This window comes from Podarcis raffonei, chromosome 3 (assembly GCF_027172205.1).
Source record: "Podarcis raffonei isolate rPodRaf1 chromosome 3, rPodRaf1.pri, whole genome shotgun sequence".
NCBI classification, from domain to species: Eukaryota; Metazoa; Chordata; class Lepidosauria; order Squamata; family Lacertidae; genus Podarcis; species Podarcis raffonei.
In genome coordinates this window covers 61,506,594-61,526,955 of record NC_070604.1, presented here as the reverse complement: position 1 = coordinate 61,526,955, position 20,362 = coordinate 61,506,594, and the positions used below count along the sequence as shown (strand labels likewise).

Here is a 20,362-nt window from a genome sequence, read left to right as displayed (position 1 = left end):
CGTGAGTACTTAAAACTTGAACAATTGGACTTTAAATAAGGACTGGCCAGTAGAGAGGAATTGGACTTAAAATTTACTTCAATTTGGTACTGAAACGGGAAGGTCTAAACAGGAAGTCAGCCTTCCGTTTCTTTGTAGTCAGAATAAAGCAAAGACAACGTAAACTAGAGCTTAGAAAATTACTTTTAAAGGATTGGCTTTCATCATTTAAAATCGTGGAACCCCCCTTCGGTAGCAGGAGAAGAAGGGGGATCTCTTTTTGGACTGTTTAAACCTGCAGAAGTGAGTTTAAAGTAAAGTAATTTTCCACCGTCCTGATCCTGGAGCGGAGTGTCAGGACTGACGTTTGAAGCTCATTGACCAGAGACAAATGTTTTTGACAGACAGCTAAAAGAAAAGTAACATAGTGACTCCATTGTTTCCTTTCGCATTTCAAAGGAACAAATATTGACTGAATATTTTAAAAAAGAAACTTTGTTGCTATTGTACTTAAAAGAAAGAATAAACAGAAGTTTTCCCCCTAGAGGGAGACTGTGAAATTGTAACCAACTTCAGGAGCTTGCAGCTGTTACAGATTAAAATCGTGGGAAAGGACTTGTGACCTTGTAGGACAATGTTTTCAGAAGCTCTGTTGTGTGCTTTCTGTAAAATAAATGCCCTATTGGATCAGTTAAGCCAGAAGACGGATTTGATGACTAATGCAGCCAGAAATTTTGAACAGGCAGTAGGAAACTACATGGAGCCTACCCAGGAACTAAAACAGGAGTGTGCTATGATAGCACAGATGAGAGAAGAGGATACTGCTGAATCCTGGGTTCCAGAAATGGAGGGAGTTGCGGACCTGCAGGATCATGAGCCTTTGGACTTGATAAATGAATTTGGAAAAAACCAGATTTGGAAAGATAAAGTTTGGCTTGGTTTGGAAATGGGGGGTTGGACTGACCCTCCCATGCAGGGATGTTTGGACTTTCTGAGTCTGGTAATGGGCCGTCAGATGTTTGGAGCTGTGGGGGCTCTTAATTTTGGAGGGAATCTGAAACAGGTGTTTAAATATCACATGGAGTTTAGTCTGGACTATGGAAATGGGGCTGATCTGCTGAAAAGGGTCAAAAACATTACTAAGCTGGAGTTCCCACGAGTGAAAGGAAAATATGAAGAAGAGTCGCGGAAGGGACATGGAAGAGACTTGAGGGCCTCGGATATAAGGATACCAGGTTAATGCGCTAGATTAATGGGACAAAAAGGACTGACAAAATCTGGGACCAGGAGGAAGGGACGTTGGATGAAGATTGCATTGTTTTACTTTTTTTTTCCTTTTATCATTAGGACTGTATTAAAATAATTGATGAATGTTAGAAAAATGTTGAAATGGAACTACTTGGTTCTAGTAAAAAATGTTTAAAGAATTAGGTTAATGATATGGTTATGAGAAGTTGGTAAAAATAAGATTTAAGTTTTAAGTTTTAAGGTTTGCTATAAGACAAGATGAAAATAGATTAAGATAATGTAAGGACAAAATATTATGAACTATGGAAAGGATTTGCTGTGATAATTATTAACCAGGATACAAGAAAGGGGAGGAGGAGGAGGTCAAAGAAAGAAGGTAATGAAAGTTAAAAATTTGAGAATGATGGATGTATTTTTTCTTTCTATTTTTCTGTTTTGTCTTTTTTTCTGTTTTTTCTTTTTTATAATTTTAAAAAATCTTTAATAAATATTATTTTTTAAAAAATGAATGTCAGGTAGATGTTTATTGCTTTGACATCTGATGGGAGGGCGTTCCACAGGGCGGGCGCCACTACCGAGAAGGCCTTCTGCCTGGTTCCCTGTAACTTGGCCTCTTGCAGTGAGGGAACCGCCAGAAGGCCCTCGGAGCTGGACCTCAGTGTCCGGGCAGAACGATGGGGGAGGAGACGCTCCTTCAGATATACTGGACCGAGGCCGTTTAGGGCTTTAAAGGTCAGCACCAACACTTTGAATTGTGCTCGGAAACGTACTGGGAGCCAATGTAGGTCTTTCAAGACCTGTGTTATATGGTCTCGGCGGCCGCCCCCAGTCACCAGTCTAGCTGCTGCATTCTGGATTAGTTGTAGCTTCCGGGTCACCTTCAAAGGTAGCCCCACGTAGAGCGCATTGCAGTAGTCCAAGCGGGAGATAACCAGAGCATGTACCACTCTGGCGAGACAGTCTGCAGGCAGATAGGGTCTCAGCCTACGTACCAGATGGAGCTGGTAAACAGCTGCCCTGGATACAGATTTGACCTGTGCCTCCATGGACAGCTGTGAGTCCAAAATGACTCCCAGGCTGCGCACCTGGTCCTTCAGGGGCACAGTTACCCCATTCAGGATCAGGGAGTCCTCCACACCTGCCCGCCTCCTGTCCCCCAAAAACAGTACTTCTGTCTTGTTAGGATTCAACCTCAATCTGTTAGCCGCCATCCATCCGCCAACCGCTTCCAGACACTCACACAGGACCTTCACCGCCTTCACTGGTTCTGATTTAAAAGAATGATGAATCTTTGAACCACGAATTTCAAGTTCTTTGCCTGTTCTGATGCACCTTCTCCAGCCCTCTGCATGAACTCACCAGCTTTAGATTGGTAGCACTTGCTTTTAGGTCAACAAGCACTGTTGTTAGAAGAACCTGCTTTCCTGCCTTGTGCAAGACTTTAATCCAAGGTTCATTCAGTTTGCTGAGTTTGGCAATCTGCATTTCACAATTTTACTGCCCCATGACGGGAGCTTCAGGAACTTCTTTAAAAACCAGGTAACCTCCTAGGTCTTTCTCATTTTGAGCAGCAGACGGGCAGATTCCACCAGCATGGCGACCTTCCAGCTTCACATTTGTGCTGCATTTCTGATGGGAATGATTCTCCCTTCTTCTGCCTTAGAGGATACCTTCATTGCTGCTGTCTATGAGCATGCTGTGATACTGACAGGAGACACTCCGAGAAACGTCTCTCGAGCAGAAGCCTTGGAGCTGATGAACAGAAATCTAGACATCTTAGAAGGAGCCATCAAAACAGCTGCCCAGCAGGTACTACTGCATACCAGTTAGAGCAGATCAGCAGCAGCAACATCAGGGACTAGTTATCCTTTGGTCCTCCAGATGTTTCTGGACTGCAACTCCCATCATCCCTGGCCACTGCCCATGATGCTGTCTGGGGCCAATGGGAGTTGGAGCCGAACAGTATCTGATGGGCCACAGATTCCCCCACTCTGAGTTGGATAGCAACCTTTTGATGGCAGTATTTTTCCTGGGGATAATATGTCTGAATTGATGTCTTTTTGCAGGGCGCCCACATCATTGTGACACCTGAGGATGCCCTTTATGGCTGGGTCTTCACCCGAGAAACTCTATATCCTTATCTGGAGAATATACCAGATCCGCAAGTAGACTGGATTCCATGCAATGAGCCCAAAAGGTATTTTCTTGCCTATTTCATGTTATTCATTAAGATAAAAACAGAAGCAGCTCCGGGGTGTAGCCCAAAATCAGAAAATATGACTCAGATTCTTCTTTACAAACACACCTTCATTTGTTGTGGTGAAGTAATCGTGGAGTTCCCTGGTGCTTTTCAGGATACGCGCAGAATGGCAATTCCAGTACAATGTGGCATTTGTTCCTTTTTTTGGTTGGTTCAGAAATCCTGCCTAACACTATTGACCTGTTTAACCTAGAGAAGAGGAACTTAAGGGAGACATGGGAACAGTCAGTCCTCAAATATCTGAAGGGCTGTCAGGGAGGAGATAGAGCATACTTGCTGTCTGTTACTCCAGAGTAGGACTAGAACTAATGGTTGGAAATGGCAAGGGAATAGATTTCAGTTAAAGAAAACTTCCTAACAGTAAGCTGTTTGGCAGGAGCACAAAGGGCTTCAGGAGGTGATGAGGAAGTTAAGCAGAGGCTTAAGCAGAGGAACGCTGTCATCAGGCAAGCCCCAGCAAAGGAAGAATGGATACAAAAACTTATGGAATATGAAGAAATGGTGAAACTTACTGGAAGAATAAGAAATCAGGATAAACTTTTTATAAAAGAATGGAAATGGTTTATTGAATATCTACAGATAAATTGTAAACAGATTAAAAAAACTGGCAGGATTATTGTAATAACCTGCAGCTACTTAAGAGTATATATATATAAAGAAAATAAATAAATGAGTAAGTTAAGTTAATTTGGATATGCAGAAGATATTAAAAATAAATTTAAGGAACCGCAGAAAGAGGGGGAAGGAAATCAAGTTTTAAAATGTCAAAATGACTGTAAAATCAGTGAAATGTATATATCTGAAAAATAGAAATATATTTTTTTTAAAAAAAGGGAATGCTGTCCTCAGGCAAGGGGGTAGGCTGGATGGCTTCTTGGATCCCTTCCAACTCTATGATTCTATGTTCGCACACTTTTATTTATTTAACAAAACTTATTTATACTGCTGGATTGTAAAAAGCCTCCAAACAGTTTACAAAGAGATAAGATGAAACATTGCAGATTATAGATTTTAAACAGTTTTTAACAGGTTTTTTCAAAATATATGAACAATGATTAGAATCAAAAGTAGCTAAACACACATGTAACATTTACATTAAACAAAACTATAGGAAACAGGTGCCAAAAAGAGTACAGTGGTACCTCGGGTTAAGAACTTAATTTGTTCTGGAAGTCTGTTCTTAACCTGAAACTGTTCTTAACCTGAAGCACCACTTTAGCTAATGGGGCCTCCTGCTGCCGCCGCGCCACCAGAGCACAATTTCTGTTCTCATCCTGAAGCAAAGTTCTTAACCTGAAGCACTATTTCTGGATTAGCGGAGTCTGTAACCTGAAGCGTATGTAACCTGAAGCATATGTAACCCGAGGTACCACTGTACAGGGAAAGTGTCTGCCTGAAGTCAATTGATATGGGATTCCAATGAGAAGATAAAAACCAGTTTGAAAATTCATATCAGCATTCTATATGCCTGGATAGGCTTTCTGAATTAAAATATATATTAAACAGGCAGCAAAAAGTACAGTGATGACACCTGCCTAAAAGATTTATTGCTTATACATGAAAAAATGAGTATAGTGTACATGCAACAGTGCAAGTTCCGCAAGTCAAAGCAATTGTCTGGGGAGATACAAGGTAGGGCAATCCTGCAAATAAACTGACTCCAAGGTGTTACGGATTTTATATGCCAATAGTGACACTTTGAATTTGGCCTGGTGACAAATGGGCAACCAGGGCAGAGATGTTCTGTGCTGACATGGCTTCACTCTTGCCAGGAACCGTGCTGTGCCATTTTGCACTAGCTGCAGTTTCTGGATCAAGCACAAGGGAAGCCTGACTCAGAGTGGATTCCTGTAATCCAGTCTTGAAGTCAGCAGTGTCCCAGCTTCCGTGACCATGCTCTCCAGTTCAGGAACAATTGCAGATGCTGCACCAATCACAGCTGATAAAAGCTCTTTCTAGCCACTGAGGTTACCTGGGCCTCCAGCGACAGAGCTGGACCCAGAAACACCCTCACGCTGCTCTTGTTGAGAGTACTAAAATCAAGGAACTCTTTTGAGATTGCTCTCTTACATTTTATTTGAGCGGTGTTGCAATTCACAAGTTTTGATAGTGACCTAACTGGGGCAGCCACCACTTAAAAGGAATTCTCAGTGAAAGCTGGAGATGCATCCATCTACCAATGAGAATCCATGTCATTTGATTTAAAAAAATACCAGATCCCATTAAAGATGGGATCTGTTTCCTAGGAATAGTGATCCAAAAACACACTATACTTAACCATGAACCTAGTAAATTTGCTTCTAAGTAAACACATTTAGGAGCAGATATCCGATTACCTACAACGGGCAAACAAAACAAAACCCAAAATTCTAGACTTCTGTAAGTATTGTACTGTTGTTGTTGTTGTTTAGTCGTTTAGTCGTGTCCGACTCTTCGTGACCCCATGGACCAGAGCACGCCAGGCACTCCTGTCTTCCACTGCCTCCCGCAGTTTGATCAAACTCATGCTGGTAGCTTCAAGAACACCATCCAACCATCTCATCCTCTGTCGTCCCCTTCTCCTTGTGCCCTCCATCTTCCCCAACATCAGGGTCTTTTCCAGGGAGTCTTCTGTCCTCATGAGGTGGCCAAAGCATTGGAGCCTCAGCTTCAGGATCTGTCCTTCCAGTGAGCACTCAGGGCTGATTTCCTTAAGAATGGATACGTTTGATCTTCTTGCAGTCCATGGGACTCTCAAGAGTCTCCTCCAGCACCATAATTCAAAAGCATCAATTCTTCGGCGATCAGCCTTCTTTATGGTCCAGCTCTCACTTCCATACATCACTACTGGGAAAACCATAGCTTTAACTGTACGGACCTTTGTTGGCAAGGTGATGTCTCTACTTTTTAAGATACTGTACCTGATTCAATTTAGAAGCAATGCATCTGTTTGCTCAATTGTCTGCCACGAGGTGGCAGCAAAGGGACGCCTTTTCCACCGGACTTCCCCGCTTAGTGGATCTTGGTTCTCTATAAAAGAGAAATTCAGTCATGTGCTGATTCACTCCTAGTGAATTATTTAGCAATAATACTAAACAGAAAAACAAAACTGTCATTGTATAAATGGCCTGATTCATGTCTGCCAAATAAACTTTGCAGGAAGTATTTCTTTTATCAAATTTACTTGGTTAAAAATAGCATGTTGGAAAAGTTTTCCTTTTCAAAAAGAACAGTTTAGAATGCAGTCCTGTGCACCCTTACTTGGGAGTAAATGCTGCAAACTCAGTGAGACTTACTTCTGTGTAGGCATGCATAGGACTGCATTACCTGAAACTTATAATTCAAACTAAGTTGCATTAGTGCAAAATTACATGTAAATGTTTAATCATTTGCTGATAAATGCCGCAAAGGTAGTTGGCAGATGGCTTAAATTATATTGAAGTCAACTGGGTTTTAGCAGCCTGTTGGCAAGATTGTAGACAATGGTCTAGTAACAGGTAATAATGCTAGTAAGATGCAAAGGTTGCTCCTGGTTTCAAAAAACTGTTCTTTGCTCAGGGTGCTACATTAGAAGACCCATAGAAAAATAAATTAAAGAGGACAGATTGTGCATGATCACAGAATTATCTTGAGGACAGGTGTAGAAAGGACACCATGGATCCTCTGAGCCAAACCTGAAGCATTTTAAGAGCATTATTAAGAAAATACCACTCAACTGCCTTAAAATAATAATATGCATTGTAAAAATTATTAGCGGAGAGACAAAGCTCCTCATCGTAAAATAAGTTGCTATATTTCCCAGGTCTTCTCTGCTTACATCATTCATTCTCATACTATAGTCCTTCTATAAATTAAGATAATGAATTAATTAGGATGATGAGCATGAAGGAAGCTGATAAGACCAGACTTGCAAGTTGGACAGAAGAGAGTCTCTGTACTGGATAATCCAGGCTGTTCAAGACTTCTGCTGATGCCCAGTTACATCCATATGCTTAGCACCAGAGCTGCCAGTTCAGTCACAGTCTGCACTGTATTCTGTGACTCATTTTACTCTCCCTGCACTTATATTACCAACATGCCCTGCCTACACTGCCCACATGCTGCAGAAGGTGGATGGATCATATGGGAAGGGTATACTTGCATATGAATTCAGTCGTACCTTGGATCTTGAATGCCTAGACTCCTGAACAAATCGGCTCCCAAACGATTGAAACCCGGAAGTGAGTGTTCCAGTTTTGGAACAATTTTTGGAAGCCAAACATCCAATGGGGCTTCTGCAGCTTCCGATTGGCTGCAGGAGCTTCCTGCAGCCAATCAGAAGCCATGCTTTGGTTTTTGAACTTTTTGGAAGTCGAACGGACTTCTGGAACGGATTCTGTTCAACTTCCAAGGTACAACTATATGGGCATAGGCATCATTTTACACCAAGGAGACTACATGCAGTGGAAGAACATGCACAGGCCTCAATCTTGGGCCTGTGCTGCATTCAAAATAGAGCCAGTGTGAACCAACTCAGAGACAACTTGCTTGGGTTTTTTTTTAATCTTATACCTGTCTTTGCCACTATAATATAAACAGAAATGTGACACTGTTTTATTGCTGCTTTAAGATATCCTTGATCTTTTCTCTGGTCACTTCAAGATCTTTTCCCACTCACTCCATCTCCATCCCTGGACAAGATCTTTCTAAAGCAAAATTTCCCAATCTGGTGCCCCCAGATGTTTTGGACTACAACTCCCATCAGCCACTGCTAGTATGGCTGGTCATTTCAAGGGCACCAGGTTGGAGAAGGCTGATCTAAAGCCATGAATATTTATTGGACCAACTTCTTTTTTTCTGTCCCCAGCCTGGTAAGAACGGTCTTTATTAGACCTGAAACTGGGCATTCTTATTTTAATCTGCCACATTCTGAACTGATAGGGTTCACAAATGATCAGAATTAAATTGGCCTCTCCCCATTTTAATAGACTTTGTATCGATGATTGACTTCTTCCTTTCAACATTAGGTTTGGGTCGAATCCAATACAGGGAAGACTCAGCTGCATAGCAAAGGAGAACTCTATCTATGTGGTTGCCAACATGGGGGACAAGAAGCCATGCAACCGCAGTGACCCCCAGTGCCCGAGTGACGGTCGCTATCAGTACAATACAGACGTTGTTTACGATACGGAAGGGAAATTTGTGGCACGTTACCACAAGGTAAGCGCTCTTCTCCATTTTGGTTCAGATGTTGCTGGACTCCATCAGGCCCAGTCAATATGGCCAATGGACAGAGATGATGGGAGTTTGTGCTCCGGGGGGCTGCAGGTTCTCCATTTGCTATAGAAAGCACAGTAATGCACCCTAGAGTCGACATCAGGCATAGGCAAACTCGGCCCTCCAGATATTTTGGGACTACAACTCCCATCATCCCTGACCTCTGGTCCTGTTAGCTAGCGATGATGGGAGTTGTAGTCCCAAAACATCTGGAGGGCCAAGTTTGCCTATGCCTGGTCTACACAAACACAGATAGTAATGCAAATTAATATACGTAGCTCAATTTGAATTAGAAGAAAAAGGAACTCCCATTTCTCCCACCCAAATAAGAGATAGGTATGCACTCATGTGGAGCAGGCAGAGAAGCTGCACCAGTATTCATGGATGTGTCTCGTTGAAAGAGAAATCACAATATTTGAGATGTTTGCTGTAAGGACTTTACTTGTAGATTGTTTTCACAAGAAAATCCAGGTCTTGTAAGTGTGCTGAAAAACAGAGGCAACGCCACCAGCTTCTAGGAAAATAACTGTAGGTCAGTAGTAGACTATCCTCTTTGCACACAGAAAGTCCCAGTTTCAGTCCTGGCATCTTCAGGTAGAGCTGGGAATGTCTCCTACCTGAAATCCTGGAAAGCCACTGCCAGTCAGTGAAGACAAGAGTAGGCAACACAGTGCCCTCCAGAAAGTAGCAGACAGCATCTTCTATCATCCTTGACATTGTCCTGGCTGACCACCGGAATGAAGTTTACGGCATGTAATGCCCTAAGAGAGAATATTATGAAAATGATTTATAGGTGGTACATGACCCCAGTCAAGCTAGCAAAAATCTACCATTTGCCCAATAATAAATGCTGGAAATGTAATGAAACTGAAGGTACTTTCTATCACCTTTGGTGGATGTGCCCAAGGATTAAGGTCTTCTGGGAAATGATTTATAATGAAATTAAGAAGGTGCTTAAGTGTACCTTTCATAAGAAACCAGAGGCTTTTCTCCTGGGCATGGTAGGCCAATTGGTGTCAAAGAAAGATAGGATGTTTTTTATGTATGCTACAACAGCAGCAAGAGTTCTACTAGCAAAGTATTGGAAGACACAAGAACTACCCACGCTGGAAGAGTGGCAGACGAAGGTGATTGACTACATGGGACTGGCAGAGATGATGGGCAGAATCCGTGATCAAGGGAAAGAGACGGTGGAAGAAGATTGGAAGAAATTTAAATTTTATCTTAAAAATTGTTGCAAAATTAGTGAGTGTTAAAATGTCATGGGTAAAGCATAGCAGATTTGCAGCGATAAATGATTGGACAAGAGGAAAGAAAAGGGTTAAAGAAAGGAATTTATAAGTAATTTAGATCAGGGGTTGCCGAAAAAGTTTAAAACAGGGATGCAGTAAAGGGAGGCATGGGGAAGTCGTTGAAATTGGGTACAATAAAAAAATTCATGAAATTATACATGTTTATATGTTTGTTTGTTTGTGTTTGTTGTTTGTAATGTTTTATAATATATGTTGAAAAGCCAATAAAAATTTTATATATAAAAAAAAGACATTGTCCTGGCTGACTGGGGCTGGTGGCCTTTTGGAGGGCACCATGTTGGTTTCCCTGGTCTAGACAATATTGAGCTAAATGGACCAATGGTCTGACTCAGTGTAAGACAGCTTTCTATGTTCCTAATACTATTTTTCCTGTCTCCACGAGGTGCTTTTCTTCCAATAATATCTGTATATATTTTCTGTCTTATAAACAGTACAACCTTTTTGCTTCTGAAGTATACTTTAATTACGCCAAGGACCCACAGTTTGTCACCCTCAACACCTCCTTTGGGAAGCTTGGCCTTATGACTTGTGCCGACGTTCTTAATTATCGCGAACCTGCCATCTCGCTGGTGGAGAAGTACAAGGTGGACACCATCCTCTTCCCAACTGCTTGGCAGAATGGCCTGCCGCTCTTGTCTGCTGTTGAGTTCTACTCAGCCTGGGCAATGGGGATGCGTGTCAACTTCCTTGCTGCTAATATAAACAAGCCCAGCTTGGACATTACTGGTAAAGTGCTACCTTGAATAATCTCAGTGTATATATAGATCTGGCAATTTGAGTGTGGGAAAGAGCACAGAGGGGGGAAAGGATTAACCTATTAATTGCTATTTTAAAAATGTGATTTCTTTCAGAGATCTGCCTTATAAAATAATGATGGCAAACTGTGGCCCTCCAGATGTTGCTGGACTATAGCTCCCATTAGCCATGGTGTCTGGGGCTGATGGGAGTTGGAGTCCACCAGCATCTGCTACCAGTGCTAAAGTCACAGTTATGAACTCTCTACCTGCCTCTTTCAAGACGGGCGATGAGCGCACAATGACATTCTGCAGGCAACACATTATTTGCATTAATACATTATTTGTCTTCACATGCCCAGTGCTGACCCAATACATTTTGCAGCTTGAGGCAAATGACAAAACTGTATGGACCAATTCCACCTACAGAAGCAGTTGGATTTTACTTCAGCACTGGAAAAGGAACAGCATCCTCCACTGTTTGTTTGTGTGTTGTGTTTGCTTAATGCATTTACGGTATATCCCACCTTTCCCCGTATTTAGCTCAAGGTGGTGTGCATGATTCTCTCTCCTCATTTAATCCCCTGAACAACCCCATGAAGTAGGTTATTCTGAGAGGTAGTGACTGGCCCAAGGTCACCCAGCAAGCTTTATGGCTGAGTGGGGATTTGAAACCTGGTACCCCAGGTCCTAGTCCGACACTCTCACCACGACACCCTACGGGCTTTGAGGGTAACATGCTAACTTAGGGGGTTGCACACAGCTCTATTCTAAGTAGAAGAGAACATCTGGGGACTAAGGCCAGTTCCCAGGATCTGTTACCTACCTTGCTTTGTCTAATAAGATGCATTCCCTGCTGAAGCTATTTGTGTGGGGGACCTTTGGCTTTCCAGATGTTGCAGAACTACACATCCCATCATCCCTGGCCATTGGCCGTGCTTGCTGGGACTCATGGGAACTGTAGTTCAGCAATTACCTACACCTGCTCTGGTCACTTCCCACCATTTGCCCTATGCATTAGCTTCTAGCCCCAAATCAGTGAATTGAGATTCTGCTCTGCTTCCCTTTACCTTTGCTGTTAGTACTCCATTCATTTGGGTAAAGGAATGGAATAGTAAAACTTATGCCTCACCCCAGTGTCTTTTTCCATCCACAGGGAGTGGTATCTTTACACCTGAAGGCGCCAAGGTGTATCGCTTTGATATGAAAACGCAGACTGGAAAACTCCTGGTTGCGGAAATCAATGCTCGCCCCCGTCTTTCCCCCACATACCCTCCTGCTGTCGACTGGAGCTTATATGCTTCAAATATCAAGCATTTCCCCGCAAGCCCAGTGTTTACTGCAAGCTTCTATTTTGATAATTTCACCTTCACTGAACTCTCTCGAGAAGCTGGAAACCACACTGTCTGCCAAAAGGGCCTCTGCTGCCACTTGAGCTACAAGATGGCAGAGAAGCGAGAGGATGAGGTTTACGCATTCGGCGCCTTTGATGGGCTTCATGTGATCGAAGGGGAATATTATCTGCAGGTAAAGGGTTTTGTGAGGTAGGATGAACAGGCCATGTGGAAGGGAAATGCCCTACCAGTGGGAGTGGAGGAGAATGTGGCTCAGTCCTCATTTAAAGGCAAACCTACCCAACTCGGAACAATATGTGAACCAAAACACAGCCATCATTTTAAATGGCACGTTCCTGAATTTTGCACTGCACTTCTCCGGTCAAGTAATATGTCCAGCCAAGAGGAATATATTCTGGTAATATGTGCATAAAAATGCAAATATGAGTGAAAACAACATACAGAAATGCATTATATTAGAGGGGGGAAATCTATATATTGGGCCAAATAGCACGTTAAAAATTAGTTTATTAAAATGCTGGTGAATTTTCTTGAGAACTTCTTTAAAAGAGAAAATTCACAAACTGATGTGAGAATATGGAGAATTGAATTTAAGACTGGAAAAACGAGAAACCGAGAGAAAAAGAAACTGATAGCGTTTCCCATCCCTACCTATCAACAATGTCTAGGATACATGTGTTTCATGCTTTCATTGTGGCAGAGCCTTTGAGGAAACCAGAAGCTGTACTCTCCAGAAGCTTTTCCAAAAGCCTGTAAGAATCATTAGAGGGATTACTACTGAAGAAAAGAATAATCCCTATAAGACACCTCCCTTCTTTAGAGCACAGCTACTTCTTAGAGCCGAGATGGCTGTAGTTGTTGGACTCATGTTCCCATCATCTCTGATCATTGGCCTCGCTGTCCGGGGCTGATAGGAACTGAAATCCAACAAATCTGCAGGGCCACAGATTGCACACCCCTGATATAGGGGGTGGGGATTATATATTGCATTCATAACATGATTTGAAAAATTTAGTAGGATTCTGGGGAAAATAAGTCTGCTGAAGTCATTGGAGATAGTAGTCCCTTTACTTAACACAGTGCCACCATGTGGCTTCGTGCTTAATATCATATTCTGTATTGGGTTTGTTTGCTTTTTACTGCAAGTGTCATGTAAATGCTAAGTACTCCCGGTATTGCATAGAGTTTTTCAAAGGATGCAAACAAAAGCACAATGCATTTTATTTAATTTTTACAAAAAAGGCCTTAGAATTCTCTGTTGATTCAAAAGCAATCCTTGTTTGTTGGTCCTCACAAGGGAAACAGAAAGAAAGACCCCCCCCCCAATCCCATAACTTCAATACTGTATTGCAAAAAGAATACTTGTTTATTTCTTCCAAATATTCTAGAGTTGTCTCAAAATAATCAGTGAACTTCTTCAGGCTTAGTATTGTGCAGTGTTAGCATTGGTTTGTGTACTGTTTTGAATCACAACAGCATCCTGTATATCCCACTTACATGGGAAGTATCTTCCTCCATTCCATAAACACAAGGCTCTTTGAATGGCTTAGTTCCACAAAATAACCTTTCCCACAACCCTCTCTTTCCATAGATATGCACACTACTGAAATGTAAGAGCACAGACTTGAAATCATGCGGGGAGCCAGTTAATACAGCTCATACAAGATTTGACTCCTTCACCCTCAGCGGCACCTTTAACACAAGCTATGTGTTTCCAGAAGTTTTGCTCACTGAGACTCAGCTGACCACTGGAGAATTTCAGGTAAGGGCCAAGGTGGCTTCCAACTTCTGCAAAAGCAATGACCCAAGCCATTTCTTAGATTAAAACAGCTCCTCCTCTCCATCTCTCAAAATAGTTGTGCTCCTAATCATTCAATAGTCGCAGCTTTGTTTCTACCTAGCACTGAACTTTTTGAACAGCTCTCCCTGCTATGTGTGTGTGAATTTGGTCTCTCTCATTTTGCTTGTAGCAGAGTAGGGTAGTGAACTTGTAGACCTACAGATGGGAATGAAAGCCCGGCAGCATCTGAAGCACAGGGGTGGAGCTTGGTTATATGCCACCCTGTGCAAGGCCATTTGATGCCTTCCCTCCAGCTTACGGCGGGCATTGGGAAAGAAGTGTGGGGCTCTGGAAGGGTCTTAGAGCCTTCCCACCTCTTTCCCAAAGCCTGGCAAGCACTTGCCCAGCTTTGGGAAGGAGGACTCTAGGACCCTGGCAGAGCCCCCACACCTGCTTCCCAAAGCTGAGCAAGTGCCCTAAATCTGCCTCTGTGAAGGGCCACAGGTTCTCCAGCCCTGGCCTACAGTATTCAGCAAAGAAAGGCAGGCTGAGGCCTAGTCTACCCACTTTCCTTGCTTGCTCATTGACAAACAGTCCATGGAAGCTGCTGTTATGCATGTCACTCAGTAATTCTAAATGTATTTTGGGTGCAGGCACATGACTCTCACGGAAAACTGCTGCTACTTAAAAAGAAATGCATTACTTTTCACCACAGTGGGGAAGACTGCGGCCAGGTGACAGGCTGGCTCAGTCTGCTGTCTAGGTGACAGGTGTTGGTGGACAGCTGTAAGGGCCCTGCTCTCCCTTCTTTATTTTTAAACTGGACTTGGACTGCGCAAGGATGCCTTCAAACAGGAGGGTGTCCTGTGTAAAGAAGGATGCAAGGCCACCCTGTATCAGAGAACAAGAAAAAAACGGTTGATTGCAAGCACCTGTAACTTTCCAGTAATAAATGTTTGTCTGTATTTTCCTATGTATTCTAAGCCAAACATGTTTCCCAATGTATAACTTTTTGCCTTTCCATCCTCCCAGGTATTAACTGACGGACGTTTGACAAGCAATGGCCTATCAAAGCCAGTCCTATCTGTGGCTCTTTTTGGAAGGTGGTATGAAAGGGACCCACCACATCCAGAGGGTGCTCCTTCCTAAGACTCATCCAATCACAATCGTGTCTCTTTTCCTGAATTTTGTGGGTGCTTGTACAACAAAGGCGGAATGAACAGGATCAGTGTGTTCTGCTGCAGGACAAACCAAATAGCTTGTTTTAGGAGAAGTTATCAGACACAAAGAGGAGATGAACACACCATCTAGCTACATGGCAGTTTCCCATTGCTTTAAACAGGAGCATGGGGCATACAATGAAGAAGGACTTTGGCTTTAGACTTTATTAATATTTGTGTTCCTCCTCTTGGTTGTACCCAAAAGAAATCTGCTGCTAGGGCAAATACAAACTATAATTCAGGGTGGGGAACCAGTGGCTTTCCAGAGGTTGTTGGACTCCAACTCCCATCATTCCTGACCTCAAGCCACACTGGCTGGGGAGGTTGATGGGAACTGGAATCCAGCAGCATTCAGAGGGCCACAGGTACCCTCCTCCCTGCTGTAAGCATTCAGGCGACTAATTTGTCGTCTATCAGAAAGAAATAAACATTTCATTGCTTTTCCTGAAACCTGTACCCTGCTCAATAGGGCCAATACTTGATAAAAGGTCTGTCGTCTGGTTCATTCTGAGAAAGCACCTGAAATGAACCTTTGTTGTTTGTGGGTGAGTGGTCAGTCTTGCCCACACTTCATGAAGATACTAAGCACCCAAGGCCCTCTGTAGGTCCAGGACCGAAATTTGTGAGTTTGTAATCTTCCTGCTGCCCAAATCATATGTCAGATTCCAAAATGGAGTCAAACTCAGTCCCCAAAAGGATTCTGGGAAATATGTGCTGCATGTGTTCTGATCCAGTTTCTTGTTCCTTACTTGGGTTTCCAGCTGCGTTGTTCAGAAACTTATGCATACACTTGGGGAGGAATTCAACTAACCAGTCCTGCTAGCAGGAGCCCACAAAATGGCTTCTACTAGTGCAATATGGCTTTCTTCCTCCTCCCCCATGTATGCCCCCATGCTTTCCAAAATTGGCTCTGTGGGGTCAAGAGAAGCCCCCAAATAGTGCACAGAGGAAGGAGAGGGGAGATTGTTACAGCAGCCAAGCAAGAATACTTGCACCAACTAAGTGCTGTGTTAAATTTCTCCCATGGTTTCTTAACTCATGGAAACTTGCAATTACGTAAGTTGATGAACCTTGTTTTTCATTTCAGGCTTAATCAGTTAGATGTGCAATTTACTTCTGGTTGTTAGATGTCTCTGTGAATACTCAGTTTGAGTGGAAAGGCGACTCACTTACTTTGTAATGAATAAAATGTTTGAATTGTCGTTTTTATGTTTACATTGCTTTTGCCCTTAAAATAAATATCATGCTTTAGTAAAGTAATCTCCCTTGGCTTATTTTGACATATATACACTCTGGCCCAAAACACCATTTTGTTATAAGTTGCTACACTGTACTGTGGTAAGTAAATCTTAAAAGAGAGAAAAATGGTGAGCCTGAAAAAATAGCCTATAAATTAGACTGAGAGGTAGTGACTGGCCCAAGGTCACCCAGTGAGCTTCATAGTTGACAAGGGATTTGAACCGCAGTGTCGCAAGCTAACCCACCATACTGGTCCATTGATCTTTCTTTTATTTATTTAGTACTGTTTTCTTCAAGGAAGTTGGCAGTATTATATATTTACTTACTTGTTCGTTTGTTTTGTTAAATTGATGTGAGAAACTTTGGGACTGCTACCCGTAAAACAGGTGTTCTGAGTCTCTGACCTATGAATCATCCGTTGGATACACGTTGGCTGTGTGAGGACATACTAAGCTAAGAAATGGGAGGCATTCAACTAAGTTTTACTAAAGGAGACTTGTTGAAATTTAATGGACCTAACTTAGATATGTTCATTAATTTCTGTGGGTCTATTCTGTTGTTGTTGTTGTTTAGTCATTTAGTCGTTTAGTCATGTCTGACTCTTCGTGACCCCATGGACCAGAGCACGCCAGGCACTCCTATCTTCCACTGCCTCCTGCAGTTTGGTCAAACTCATGCTGGTAGCTTCGAGAACACTGTCCAACCATCTCGTCCTCTGTCGTCCCCTTCTCCTTGTGCCCTCCATCTTTCCCAACATCAGGGTCTTTTCCAGGGAGTCTTCTCTTCTCATGAGGTGGCCAAAATATTGGAGTCTCAGCTTCAGGATCTGTCCTTCCAGTGAGCACTCAGGGCTTATTTCCTTAAGAATGGATAGGTTTGATCTTCTTGCAGTCCATGGGACTCTCAAGAGTCTCCTCCAGCACCATAATTCAAAAGCATCAAACCCAATAGTTATAGAAATATGAATAATCACTCTAGATGTTACCATTTTGATTTTAAACAGCTTTAGATTTAGCTGAAAACCACAATCCTGGCAAGAGGTTGAAAACTATTGGCTGACAGGACTGTGACATCATTGCTTAGATTCCACAGCCACTGCAGATCAGTTTGTAGGCTATTCCATTTGGAGTTTCTGTTTACAGCCTTGGCCCAGTATACCTGAAGGAGCGTCTCCCCCCTCATCGTTCTGCCTGGACACAGTGGTCCAGTGCTGAAGGCCTTCTGGTGGTTCCCTCACTGCGAGAAGTTACAGGGAACCAGGCAGAGGGCCTTCTCAGAAGTAATGCCCTACCTGTGGAATGCCCTCCCATCAGATGTCAAGGAATTTAAGAACTACACAACTTTTAGATGACATCTGTATCAAGTTTTTAACGTTTGACATTTTATTATGTTTTTATATTCTGCTAAAAGCCGCCCAGAGAGGCTGGGGAAACCTAGGCAGATGGGCAGGGTATAAATACTACTACTACAACAACTATTATTATTATTATTATTATTATTATTATTATTATTACTACTACTACTACTTTCATTGATATCTCTGCTGTCAGCTGTCAGGTCCCATAATCCTGATGGACATAATCGTGTCACAGTCCATTATAAGAGAGGAAGGTGAGGCATCTGCTTTTCCAGCTACAGTTACTGAGCTGAACTTTCACTTCTCTCCCCTTTCCTAATCAATCTGTTGCCACTTTTTATCAGATGCAAAAATCTCGCTTTGAGGCAGCAGACCATCTGAGGATGAGAGGCTCCACTGTTAGAGACATTATTCTTTTGAATAACTGTTGCTGGAAACAGCAGGATGGGAGAGTGCTGGCGTGCTTGCAGTCTTGCTACACGCATCTGGTTGGCTACTACAACAAGATGTTGGCCTAAAGGAGCCAAATGCCTCGATCTAGCAGGCTCTGAAAGCATTCTGGGAAAGAGAATATGAAATCTGAGTGAAAGGATAGTCAATGGAAGGTGTATAGCATTCCATGTTGGGTGGGGGACCCCTGGGCTGGGTGGGGTGAAATGAGATGAGAGCAAAGAGGGAAGGACTGTCTAAATGTAGGGAAGGGGAGTAGGGAGAGGATTAAATCTCCTTTCACTATCTTGCTAAAAACTAGTGGGTGGGAGGGGAGAAATTCCTCTCCAAAACGGTACCAGCTAGGCTTAGGACAATGCTTTAATTTAGATAATGATTTCCCATCCCAGCAAAAGAAAGGTGATGATGATTAAATTTCTATATGTCCCTTTATCTGAGGAGCACACGGCAGTTTACCATTTTAAAATACAAAAATAAATAACACAGTAACAAACAATGTACCCTCCTCCAGTTTAAAAGGCCACAGATTGTTTAATTAGTCAAAGACCTTGGAGAAGATGAATGCCTTTGCTTGGTGCCTAGCGTCATCTACCCTGTAGGCTATTCGGTCACAGAAAGGGGCTGTGGCAGAGCACAAACTTTTCACTCAGAAGGTCACAGGTTCAATTCTCAGCAATTTCAAGTAGGGCTGGGACTGACTCCTGCTGGAAACCCAGGAGAGCCACACCACTATGGTGTAGAGTAGACCAAGTGTTGTGGAACTACAACTCCCACCAGCCCCTGCAAGCATAGGCAATGGCCAGGAGTAATGGGGCTTGTAATTCAGCAATATCTGGAGGCCCAAAAGTTCCCTCAGTAAACAATACAGAGAAGAGGAATGGAAGAAGCAAAAGTCCTTAATTATGTGTGCCATTTTGTCATATTTCCTTGCCATGTTTTTCTCCCTCCCCTCAATACTACCTATTGAGGCACCACCACTCCCCCACCCACCCATGGCTGTTGGATCCTTCCCCATCCAAACAAACACCTCAGAACCTGAACCCACTTCAGTTTCTTCGTTTTCATTCCAGAGACATACTACTACCAACAACAAGTCAATGTAGCCTACATTACATTCCCCACAGTGAAATTAGACTCCCCACTCTCAGTGGGAAGTCTAGTCAACTAGCTATCTTGTTCATTCACTCTCCCTGGGTGCCTAACAACTAAAATATCAGTTAAAATTAGGCAGAATCTTATGCCCACACCAAAAGGACGACCCATTATGACCACCCCTTCTATTATTATTATTATTATTATTATTATTATTATTATTATTATTTAATTATTTATTTATTTATTTAATTTCTATACTGCCCTATACCCGAAGGTCTCAGGGCGGTTCTAGCTAATTGTCCAAGCAGAATCTCAAGGCAGCCTTCAGACTTCTTCAAGGCCCTGCCAGAAACTAGAGCAGTGGGTTGCACTCAAGCCCAGGAATCAGGGCAGGTAGGCAGCTTAGGTGGAAACGGCTTGCCTCGCTGCAGCTGGCCGATCTTTGAACCTCTTGAAATGCTTGGCTTGACCTTGCTCCTGTTCAAGATAATTGCCATGTAAGTCTCTCTGTTGTTGAATATCAGCTATTGAAGAAACACTTTCTACGGCTGCCAATGTGCATTTCTCATGTACTAATTATATGGTACAATGACATTTCTGAAATTCTTTTACGATTGTGACAGAAATAATGGGGGTGTAAGAGAGGCATATCATTAACCAGCCGGAAAGCTTGAATAAAAAACAACTTTTATGTTGTTGGCGCACAAATAAACTATTAAATGGCAGTTTCAAAATAAATAAATACACATTTGATGTGTGAAAAATAATCCAACTCTGAATTTTGTTGTCATTTGCTGCAGTAACTGCTGAGTAACATTTAAAGCCTTCATTCTTAAGAGATAGGGTGTGTACTAAATTTGCTTATCTTTCTGGTAGATAAAGTGCGCAATCAGCATTTAACCATCTGAGGGTTGATTGCGTATTTCTAATCCATCTGAATGGAGCAGGAACCGGCAAGCCACTCCAGTATCCCTGCCAAGAAAACTCCATGGACAAAGACAACAGGCATATAGTGCCTGGCGTGCTCTGGTCCATTGAGTCACGAAGAGTCGGACACGACTAAACAACTAAACAACAACAACAATCCATCTGATGTC

At 42.6% G+C, this 20,362-nt stretch overlaps 1 protein-coding gene across 1 annotated transcript; it reads left to right on the top strand.

Moving 5' to 3' along the window:
* The first annotated feature begins 2,792 nt into the window (after positions 1-2,792).
* On the top strand, positions 2,793-16,363 carry LOC128410547 (pantetheinase-like). Its single transcript, XM_053381938.1, has 7 exons — positions 2,793-3,036; positions 3,294-3,424; positions 8,473-8,665; positions 10,467-10,761; positions 11,926-12,296; positions 13,716-13,886; positions 14,937-16,363. Exons 1-7 carry the CDS (start codon positions 2,821-2,823, stop codon positions 15,051-15,053), a joined length of 1,494 nt encoding a protein of 497 aa, XP_053237913.1. The 5' UTR covers positions 2,793-2,820; the 3' UTR covers positions 15,054-16,363.
* The last annotated feature ends 3,999 nt before the right edge of the window (positions 16,364-20,362 follow it).